This window comes from Geospiza fortis, unplaced genomic scaffold (assembly GCF_000277835.1).
Source record: "Geospiza fortis unplaced genomic scaffold, GeoFor_1.0 scaffold1605, whole genome shotgun sequence".
Classification (NCBI taxonomy): Eukaryota; Metazoa; Chordata; class Aves; order Passeriformes; family Thraupidae; genus Geospiza; species Geospiza fortis.
In genome coordinates this window covers 5,194-16,921 of record NW_005054869.1, presented here as the reverse complement: position 1 = coordinate 16,921, position 11,728 = coordinate 5,194, and the positions used below count along the sequence as shown (strand labels likewise).

General features: G+C 44.6%; 1 protein-coding gene across 1 annotated transcript in view; it reads right to left on the bottom strand.

Moving 5' to 3' along the window:
* The window catches only part of XPO7 (exportin 7), a 45,494-nt gene extending 34,270 nt beyond the window's left edge, over nucleotides 1-11,224 (bottom strand). Inside the window, exons 1-4 of the mRNA XM_031065567.1 lie at nucleotides 11,036-11,224; nucleotides 9,060-9,153; nucleotides 5,339-5,505; nucleotides 2,527-2,592 (exon numbers count right to left, since the gene is read on the bottom strand). Of these exons, the coding sequence (XP_030921427.1) occupies nucleotides 2,527-2,592; nucleotides 5,339-5,505; nucleotides 9,060-9,153; nucleotides 11,036-11,224 (516 nt within the window). The remainder of the gene's footprint in view (nucleotides 1-2,526; nucleotides 2,593-5,338; nucleotides 5,506-9,059; nucleotides 9,154-11,035) is intronic.
* Nucleotides 11,225-11,728: the final 504 nt, after the last annotated feature.

Genomic DNA, 11,728 nt, shown 5'->3' with positions numbered 1-11,728 from the left:
AATTCCAGATGGAAAAGGGAAATGGAAAGAGTTATCCAGGTTGGACTTTGCTGTTTTATGGAATAAATTCCAGTCCTGGATCTGCCATTGGAGGCCAGAACTCCAGCAAAACTATTTTTTTTTCTTTTTTTTTTCCCATGGAAATGGGAAAAATGAGGAAAAATTCCCATTTTTGTGACCAATTCCAGGCAAATCCCACCTGCCTGGGATGGGCACTGGGTTATCTCGGTGGGATGCAGAATTCCTGCAGAAATACCCACTTTGAAATGTTTGTATTTTACTATTGAAATTAAATGAAATTAAATAAACAAAAATTAAAATTATATAAACATAGTTGAATTTTCAATTCAAAACTGAAATAACAAATGAAATTCAGATTTATGATCAAATTAAATTTCAATTTCCAAACCTCTCCTCCAGTATTCGAAGAACCAGGACAGCTCCAACGTCGGATTTTACACCTGAATTTTCCCAACAATTCCATGAAGGACCCCAAAACTCCCACCCTTTATATTGTAGAAGGAAAAGTCCCAACAGATCCTAAATTTTTCAGGTGCTTTAATACCCAAATTATTCCTCAGCTCAGACCATTGGGATTTCAGGGAGTTTAGGAAAATGAACATTATTTAATTCCCATTTCAAGCAATTTGTGGGGATGGAAAATCCCCTTTATTTCTGGCCTTGGGAAATGGGATTTCCTTCTTCACCACCACAGTGAATTGAGCTTAAACAGTGAATTCAGCTTAAATCACTAAACTGTGCTTAAATTGGTGAACTTGGCTTTAAACAGTAAATTTGGATTAAATCAATGAATTTGGCTTCTCCATTTCCAGCTCTGACACCAATTTTATCCCTCTAGGATTTCTCTGGATTAAGTAACATCTCAGGGAAATCTGAAGTTAGTTACTTAATGAGACAAAAAAAATCAATTTGTTTTTCCATCTGTTTTTTTTTTTAACAAAAATCAGAGACTTTTCCACTCATTGTGACCCTCAGGACTGCAGCACATTATGTGTGCCTGAGGGAAAATAATGAAAAAAAACCACAGAAAAACCATGGAAAACCCACAGAAATTGGGATAGCAGCAGATAAAGGTGCTTATTCCAGTTTCCAGCAGCAATTCCAGAGTGAATTCCAGAGCACAGCCCTGGAGGGATTTTAAATCCTCTGGAAAAGCTGGGCCAGGATTGGGCCTGGCCGGGCCTCACGGGCTGGGAAAAGGACACAATCTGAGAATTCTGAAGGATTTCTGGAGATTTTATCCCAAAAATTCATTCAGAGTTTCATCCTTGATGAAAGGGATGCTTTAAAAATGGGCAGAGTTGGAAAATTTTGGGGTTATTTCTCCTTGGTCTAGAAGGAGGGTCAGAAAATCAGAGACTTTTCCACTCATTGTGACCCTCAAGACTGCAGCAAAATCTGCATGCCTGAGAGAAAACCACAAAAAAAACCATGGAAAAACCACAGAAATTGGGATAGCAGCAGGTAAAGGTGCTTATTCCGAAATGGGATTTTCTTCTTCACCACCACAGTGAATTGAGCTTAAACAGTGAATTCAGCTTAAATCACTAAACTGTGCTTAAATTGGTGAACCTGGCTTTAAACAGTAAATTTGGATTAAATCCATGAATTTGGCTTCTCCATTTCCAGCTCTGACACCAATTTTATCCCTCTAGGATTTCTCTGGATTAAGTAACATCTCAGGGAAATCTGAAGATAGTTACTTAATGAGACAAAAAAAATCAATTTGTTTTTCCATCTGTTTTTTTTTTTAACAAAAATCAGAGACTTTTCCACTCATTGTGACCCTCAGGACTGCAGCACAACCTGTATGCCTGAGGGAAAACCATAGAAAAACCATGGAAAAACCACAGAAAAACCACAGAAAACCCCACAGAAATTGGGATAGCAGCAGGTAAAGGTGCTTATTCCAGTTTCCAGAGCAATTCCAGAGTGAATTCCAGAGCACAGCCCTGGAGGGATTTTAAATCCTCTGGAAAAGCTGGGCCAGGATTGGGCCTGGCCGGGCCTCAGGGGCTGGGAAAAGGACACAATCTGAGAATTCTGAAGGATTTCTGGAGATTTTATCCCAGAAATTCATTCAGAGTTTCATCCTGGATGAAAGGCTTTGCTTAAAAATGGGGACAATTAGATAATTTTGGATTTTTGTCCCTGGTAAATATGAGGGGCCGATAACAGAAAGTTCTCACACTCATCCTCACTACATAATTCCATTTTCTTGGTTTTTTTTTCCCTTCTCATCCCAGAAACCACACCAAAACATGAGGAAAGATGGAAGATGCCAATGAAACAAAACAATCCCTCCAGACAGGAGCTCTCAGCATCTCACCACAAAGAGGGAGTGAAAAACAACAACAACAAATACCCAACAAACACAGAAATTCCCCCTGAAACACCTCCCAGACAGCAAAATTCCCCAAAAAAAAACCCCAGAAAAGGCAGGACACAACAATATGAATGAGAAAATTGGACACTTACTTCACTGAGGAAGGCTGTAGCACTTACTTGATTAATTTCATTCGTTAGTTGGGACAGGATTGTCACTCCTATGATGCAGTGCTCTACACTGTCCTGGGGAGGCAAAGGCACAGCTTTTTTTTTTTGGAAAAATTCCCTTTTTTTTAATGTTTTTTCCTTGGAAAAATTCTTGGCTAGAAAAGCTTAGTCCTTATTAAAAAGAGTGGAGATTTTGGGAGGTTGATCTGAGTCAATGAATGCAGGAAGTTGAAAGAAATATCAGGAATATCCATGGGGTTGGAAAAGATGGATCCTAAAGGTTGGAACATCCAGAAACAAATCCCTGCTCCTGGAAACAATTCCCTGCTAAAGATGAAATGTGATTCCCATGGATAGGAAAGGAAAAAACAAAGAAAATATTCCTTGATTTTCTACCCATCCATGGGGTGGAAAAGATGGATCCTAAAGGTTGGAGCACCCAGGAACAAATCCCTGCTCCCTGAAACAATTCCCTGCTCCCCGAATTTTTAAGGAGCCAAACATTAAATGGGATTTCCATGGACGGAAAAGGAACAATAAAGCAAAAAATTCCTTCATTTTCTACTCATCCATGGGGTGGATTTGAGGTTGGAAAAGATGGATTCTAAAGGTGGGAGCATCCAGGAACAACTCCCTGCTCCCTTGGAAGCCTCCACTGAAAACCACCAACGTTGAAAAGCCCCAATCCCTTCAAGCTACCTGCAAACTCCCAGATTTTGGTGAATCCTGGGAATTCTGAGGAGGGAATCTGATCTGCAAGGATCTGGTGCAGAGCTGGGAACATCCAGGAATGATTCCCTGCTCCCCAAATTTTTAAGGAACTCTTCACCCTCAGAAGCCCCTGCTGAAAACCACCACCATGGAAAAGCCTGAACTCCTTTAGACCACCTGCAAACTCCCAAATTTTGGTGAAACTGGGAATTCTGAGGAGGAAATCTGAGCTGCAAGGACCTGGAGCAAAGCTGGGAGCATCCAGGAATGATTCCCTGACTTTTATGGAGCTCTCCACCCTCAGAAGCCCCTGCTGAAAACCACCAACATGGAAAAGCCCCAGCTCCTTCACACCATCTCCAAAACACCTGGATTTGGGCAAATCCTGGGAATTCTGAGGAGGGAATCTGACCTGCAGGAATCTGGTGCAAATCCAGGAACAAATCCCTGGTTGCAGGAACAATTCCCTGACTTTTAAGGAGCTCTTCACCCTCAGAAGCCCCTGCTGAAAACCACCAACATGGAAAAGCCTGAACCCCTTCGGGCCATCTCCAAACTCCTCTTTGGTGGATTTTGGTGGATCCTAGGAATTCTGAGGAGGGAATCTGACCTGCAAGGACCTGGTGGAAATCTGAACATCCAGGAACAAATCCCTGATTTTTAAGGAGCTCTTCACCCTCAGAAGCCCCTGCTGAAAACCACCGACATGGAAAAACCCCAACTCCTTCAGGCCATCTCCAAACTCCTTTCTGGTGGATTTTGGTGAATCCTAGGAACTCTGAGGAGGGAATCTGATCTGCAAGGATCTGGTGCAGAGCTGGGAACCCACAGGAATGATTCCCTGCTCCCCAAATTTTTAAGGAACTCTTCACCCTCAGAAGCCCCTGCTGAAAACCACCAACATGGAAAAGCCTGAACTCCTTTAGACCACCTGCAAACTCCCAAATTTTGGTGAAACTGGGAATTCTGAGGAGGGAATCTGACTTGGTGCAGAGCTGGGAGCATCCAGGAACAATTCCCTGCTCCCAGGAACAAATCCCTGACTTTTAACCTTCACCCTCAAAAGCCCCTGCTGAAAACCACCAACATGGAAAAGCCTGAACCCCTTCGGGCCATCTCCAAACTCCTCTTTGGTGGATTTTGGTGGATCCTAGGAATTCTGAGGAGGGAATCTGACCTGCAGGAACCTGAAGCAAAGCTGGGAACATCCAGGAACAATTCCCTGCTCCCTGAAACAATTCCCTAGTTTGTAAGGAACTCTTCACCCTCAGAAGCCCCTGCTGAAAACCACCAACATGGAAAAGCCTGAACTCCTTCATGCCACCTGCAACCTCCAAGATTTTGGTGAATCCTGGGAATTCTGAGGATGAAATGTGAGCTGCAAGAATCTGGAGCAAAGCTGGGAGCATCCAGGAACAAATCCCTGACTTTTAAGGAGCTCTCCACCCTCAGAAGCCCCTGCTGAAAACCACCACCATGGAAAAGCCTGAACTCCTTTAGACCACCTGCAAACTCCCAAATTTTGGTGAAACTGGGAATTCTGAGGAGGAAATCTGAGCTGCAAGGACCTGGAGCAAAGCTGGGAGCATCCAGGAATGATTCCCTGACTTTTATGGAGCTCTCCACCCTCAGAAGCCCCTGCTGAAAACCACCAACATGGAAAAGCCCCAGCTCCTTCACACCATCTCCAAAACACCTGGATTTGGGCAAATCCTGGGAATTCTGAGGAGGGAATCTGACCTGCAGGAATCTGGTGCAAATCCAGGAACAAATCCCTGGTTGCAGGAACAATTCCCTGACTTTTAAGGAGCTCTTCACCCTCAGAAGCCCCTGCTGAAAACCACCGACACGGAAGAACCCAAACTCCTTCAGGCCACCTGCAACCTCCCAGATTTTGGTGAATCCTGGGAATTCTGAGGAGGGAATCTGACCTGCAAGGACCTGGTGGAAATCTGAACATCCAGGAACAAATCCCTGATTTTTAAGGAGCTCTTCACCCTCAGAAGCCCCTGCTGAAAACCACCGACATGGAAAAACCCCAACTCCTTCAGGCCACCTGCAACCTCCCAGATTTTGGTGAATCCTGGGAATTCTGAGGAGGGAATCTGACCTGCAGGAAGCGGGTGACGTCGTTGATGACGTTCCTGAAGACGTACTCGTCCTTCTGGCAGTCGAACCAGCCCAGCTTGGTGATCCTGGCGTAGAGCTGGATCAGCGCCTGCGTCACGAACGTCGCCAGCTTCGGCCTCGTGGCCAGGTAGTTCAGCACATAATTCCCTGGAAAACAGGGAAAAGATGGAGCTGCAGGCAAAATCCAGCCCTGTGGGAATGGCCCAAAGGAAAAACAGCTTTGGGGAGGTGGGTTTGAGTGGGGGAAGTTGGAAGGAATGTCGGGAATAAGAGAGAAATGTTGGGGTTTTATTTGGGAATTTAAGATGCTGGGAAAAAGGTGGATTTAGCTCTGGAATAAACCTGGAAAAGGTTGGATTTAAATCCTAATTCCTGGCCGTGCAATAAACCTGGGAAAGGATTGGATTTAGTCCTGGGAAGGGTTGGATTTAGCTCTGGAATAAACCTGGGAAGGGCTGGACTTAGTCCTGGAAAAGGATTGGACTTAGTCCTGGAATAAACCTGGGAAAGGACTGGATTTAGCCCCGGGAAAGAGAAGAGTTGGATTTAGCTCTGGAATAGACCTGGGAAAGGGTTGGATTTAAATCCTAATTCCTGGCCCTGCAATAAACCTGGGAAAGGATTGGATTTAACTCTGGAAAAGTGTTGGATTTAGCCGTGGAATAAAACTGGGAAAGGGTTGGATTTAGCCCAGGGAAAGGGTTGGATTTAACCCTGGAATAAACCTGGGAAAAGGCTGGATTTAGTCCTGGGAAAGGGTTGACTTTAGCTCTGGAATAGACCTGGGAAGGGCTGGACTTAGCCCTGGAAAAGGATTGGATTTAGTCCTGGAATAAACCTGGGAAAGGATTGGATTTAGCCCTGGAATAACCCTGGGAAGGGTTGGATTTAGTCCTGGAATAGACCTGGGAAAGGGTTGACTTTAGCTCTGGAATAGACCTGGGAAGGGCTGGACTTAGCCCTGGAAAAGGATTGGATTTAGTCCTGGAATAAACCTGGGAAAGGATTGGATTTAGCCCTGGAATAACCCTGGGAAGGGTTGGATTTAGTCCTGGAATAGACCTGGGAAAGGGTTGAATTTAGTCCTGGAATAGACCTGGGAAAGGGTTGAATTTAAATCCTAGCCTATTAAATCCTAATTCCTAGCCCTGGAATAACCCTGGGAAAGGATTGGATTTAGCTCTGGAATAACCCTGGGAAAAAGGTGAAATTCCCACCCTCAAACCTCCTTTGTTTGCTCCATCAGCTCCAAAAATCTGGGAATTCTGTGGGTTGGAAAAGCCCTCCAAGGTCATCGAGTCCAACCCCAAGGGATTTTTGGGCCAATCCCAAAGGGGTTTTGGGAAAATCCCAAGGATTTTTGGACAACCCCAAGGGTTTTTTTGGGACAACCACACGGGGTTTTTTTTTGAAAATCCCAAGGATTTAAGACAATCCCAAGGATTTTTGGGCCGATCCCAAGGGGTTTTTGGGACAATTCCAAAGGGTTTTTTGGGACAATCCCAAGGGGTTTTTAGGAGAATCCCAAGGACTTTGGGCCAATCCCAAGGGTTTTGTGCTAATCCCAAGGATTTTGGGTCAATCCCAAGGATTTTTTAGGCCAATCCCAAGGGTTATTAGGACAAATCCCAAGGGGGTTTTGAGCCAATCCCAATAGGGTTTTGGGACAATCCCAAATGTTTTTGGAAAAAATCCCAAGGGTTTTTAGGCCAATCCCAAGCATTTTTAGGACAATCCCAAGGCTTTTGTGCTAATCCCAAGGATTTTTAAGCCAATCCCAATAATTTTGTGCCAATCCCAAGGATTTTTTGGGCCAAAACCAAGGGTTTTTAGGCCAATCCCAAGCATTTTTAGGACAATCCCAAGGCTTTTGTGCTAATCCCAAGGATTTTTAAGCCAATCCCAATAATTTTGTGCCAATCCCAAGGATTTTTTGGGCCAAAACCAAGGGTTTTTAGGCCAATCCCAAGCATTTTTAGGACAATCCCAAGGCTTTTGTGCTAATCCCAAGGATTTTTAAGCCAATCCCAATAATTTTGTGCCAATCCCAAGGATTTTTTGGGCCAAAACCAAGGGTTTTTAGGCCAATCCCAAGCATTTTTAGGACAATCCCAAGGCTTTTGTGCTAATCCCAAGGATTTTTAAGCCAATCCCAATAATTTTGTGCCAATCCCAAGGATTTTTTGGGCCAAAACCAAGGGTTTTTAGGCCAATCCCAAGCATTTTTAGGACAATCCCAAGGCTTTTGTGCTAATCCCAAGGATTTTTAAGCCAATCCCAATAATTTTGTGCCAATCCCAAGGATTTTTTGGGCCAAAACCAAGGGTTTTTAGGCCAATCCCAAGGATTTTGTGCTAATCCCAAGGGTTTTTAGGACAAATCCCAAGGGGCTTTTGAGCCAATCCCAAGGGGGTTTTGGGACAATTCCAAAGGTTTTTTTGGGACAATCCCAAAGCTTTTTTAGAACAAATCCCAAGGATTTACGACAATCCCAAGGATTTTTTGGGCCAAACCCAAGGGGTTTTTAGAACAATCCCAAGGGTTTTTAGGCCAATCCCAAGGATTTAGGACAATCCCAAGGATTTTTTAGGTCAACCCCAAGGGGTTTTTAGAACAAATCCCAAGGGGATTTTAGGACAATCCTGTGGATTTTTGAGCCAATCCCAAGGGGGTTTTGGGACAATTCCAAAGGTTTTTTTAGGACAATCCCAAGGGTTTTTTGGGCCAATCCCAAGGGTTTTTTAGGAGAATCCCAAGGACTTTGGGCCAATCCCAAGGATTTAGGCCAATCCCAAGGATTTTGTGCTAATCCCAAGGGTTTTTAGGACAAATCCCAAGGAGCTTTTGAGCCAATCCCAAGGGGGTTTTGGGACAATTCCAAAGGTTTTTTTGGGACAATCCCAAGGATTTTTGTGCCAATCCCAAGGGTTCTGGACAATCCCAAGGAATTTTTAGGCCAATCCCAAGGGTTATTAGGACAAATCCCAAGGGGGTTTTGAGCCAATCCCAAGAGGGTTTTGGGACATTCCCAAATGTTTTTGGAAAGAATCCCAAGGGGTTTTTAGGCCGATCCCAAGGATTCAGGTCAATTCCAAGAGTTTTGTGCCAATCCCAAGGATTTTGTGCTAATCCCAAGGATTTTTGGGCCAAATCCAAGGGATTTTTGGGACAATCCCAAGGGTTTTTAGGCCAATCCCAAGGATTTCTGAGCCAATCCCAAGGGGGTTTTGGGACAATTCCAAAGTTTTTTTTAGAACAATCCCAAGGATTTTTAGACCAATCCCAATAATTTTGTGCCAATCCCAAGGCTTTTTGTGCCAATCCCAAGGGTTTTGGACAATCCCAAGGAATTTTTAGACCAATCCCAAGGGGTTTTTAGGACAAATCCCAAGGGGCTTTTGAGCCAATCTCAAGGGGGTTTTGGGACAATTCCAAAGGTTTTTTTAGGACAATCCCAAGGGTTTTTTGGGCCAATCCCAAGGGTTTTTTAGGAGAATCCCAAGGACTTTGGGCCAATCCCAAGGATTTAGGCCAATCCCAAGGATTTTGTGCTAATCCCAAGGGTTTTTAGGACAAATCCCAAGGAGCTTTTGAGCCAATCTCAAGGGGGTTTTGGGACAATTCCAAAGGTTTTTTTGGGACAATCCCAAGGATTTTTGTGCCAATCCCAAGGGTTTTTGTGCCAGCCCCAGGGTACTCACGGATGTCGATGCGCTGCTCCAGCGGCAGCGGGTTGTTTGTGCGCGACACCAGTTTGGTAAGGCAGGTGGCAGCCAGCAACTGGGAGTAGGAGGACTGGAAATAACCAAAAAAGGGAAAAAATTCCCCCCAAAAAAATCAACAAAAGGAATTTTAATTCACGGGAAGAAAAATTACAACGGAATTTTAATTAATGGAATTTGAATTCGCGGAATTTGAATTCGCGGAATTTGAATTCGCGGCTTTGAGGAAAATTCCAGCCCAGGAGTTGAAGGGAAGCAGCTCCCACCTCGGAAGGATGGGGATGAAATTCCAAAATTCCCACAAATCCCAAAAATCCTGGGAGAAAACGCCAAGGTCTTGCAGGAATTTACAGGAAATTATGCAGCAAGAATTTTTCAGGAATTTCGCAAAGGGATTTACAGGAATTTTGCGGGAATTTTTCGGGAATTAACAAGAATTTTTCAGGAATTTACAACTGCAGGAATTTTGCAGGAACTGCAGGAATTTTAAAGGAATTCTGCAGAAATTTTACAGGAATTTACAGGAATTTTGCAGGAATTCTGCAGGAACTTTCCAGGAACTTTTGGGATGTGGAATTCCATGATTTTGGGGAATTTGGGATGTACTCATGCTCCCTTTCTTGAGGAGCAGCTGGAATTTGGAGAATGTTGGTGAAACCCACCAGGGCATGGAATTCCAAGATTTTAGGGAATTTTTGGGAATGTTTGGGGAATTCTGGGCAATTTTTGGGATGTGGAATTCCAGGATTTTGGGGAGTTTGGGGATGTGGAATTCCAGGATTTTGAGGAATTTTTGGAGAATTTTGGGGAATTTTTGGGATGTGGAATTCCACGATTTTGGGGAATGTTTGGGATGTGGAATTCCACAACTTTGGGGAATTTTTGGGATGTGGAATTTCACGATTTTGGGCAATTTGGGGATGTGGAATTCCATGATGTTGGGGAATGTTTGGGATGTGGAATTCCACAACTTTGGGGAATTTTTGGGATGTGGAATTTCACGATTTTGGGCAATTTGGGGATGTGGAATTCCATGATGTTGGGGAATGTTTGGGATGTGGAATTCCACAACTTTGGGGAATTTTTGGGATGTGGAATTGCATGATTATGGGGAATTTTTGGGAATTCTGGGGAATATTTGGGATGTGGAATCCCATGATTTTGGGAAATGTTTGGATGTGGAATTCAACAACTTTGGGCAATTTTTTGGGATGTGGAATTCCATGATTTTGGGGAATGTTTGGGATGTGGAATTCCATAATTTTAGGGAATTTCTGGGAATATTTGGCAATGTTTGGGAAGCACTCACACTGCCTCTCTCGAGGAGCAGCTGGCACTTGGGGAATGCTGGTGAACCAGGGCATGGAATTCCAGGATTTTGGGGAATTTTTGGGGAATTTCTGGGATGTGGAATCCCATGATTTTGGGGAATGTTTGGGATGTGGAATTCCACGATTTTAGGGAATATTTAGGAATATTTAGGATGTACTCACGCTGCCTCTCTCGAGGAACCACTGGCACTTGGGGAATGTTGGCGAACTCCCACCAGGGCATGGAATCCCAGGATTTTTGGGGAATGTTTGGGATGTGGAATTCCACAACTTTGGGGAATTTTTGGGATGTGGAATTGCATGATTTGGGGGAATTTTTGGGAATTCTGGGGAATATTTGGGATGTGGAATCCCATGATTTTGGGAAATGTTTGGATGTGGAATTCAACAACTTTGGGCAATTTTTTGGCATGTGGAATTCCATGATTTTGGGGAATGTTTGGGATGTGGAATTCCATAATTTTAGGGAATTTCTGGGAATACTTGGCAATGTTTGGGATGCACTCACGCTGCCTCTCTCGAGGAGCAGCTGGCACTTGGGGAATGCTGGTGCACCAGGGCATGGAATCCCAGGATTTTGGGGCATTTTTGGGAATGTTTGGGGAATGTTTGGGAAGTACTCACGCTGCCTCTCTCGAGGAGCAGCTGGCACTTGCTCAGGCAGTCGGGGCTGTTGGTGAACTCCACCAGGGCCTTCTCGGCCTGCAGGCGCGTGCCCGTGTCCGTGGTCTCATAGAGCTGCTTGCACAGGTTCTCCAGCTGGGCCAGGCTCTGCGCGGGCGGGAAACGCGGGAAACCATGGGAAACAACCATGGGAACCATGGAAACAACCATGGAAACCATGGAAACCATGGGAAACCACCAGGGAAACCATGGAAACCATGGGAAACAACCGGGGAAACCATGGAAACCATGGGAACAACCAGGGAAACCATGGGAACCATGGGAACCATGGGAAACCACCAGGGAAACCATGGAAACCATGGGAACAACCAGGGAAACCATGGAAACAACCGGGGAAACCATGGGAAACCACCATGGAAACAACCAGGGAAACCATGGGAACAACCATGGAAACCATGGAAACCATGGGAAACCACCAGGGAAACAACCAGGGAAATCAGGGAAAACAGGGAAAATCAGGGAAACAACCATGGAAACCATGGGAACAACCAGGGAAACAACCATGGAAACAGGGAAACCAGGGAAAACAGGGAAACCATGGGAAAATCAGGGAAAATCAGGGAAATCAGGGAAAATCAGGGAAACCATGGGAAACAACCAGGGAAACAACCAGGGGAAACAGGGAAATCAGGG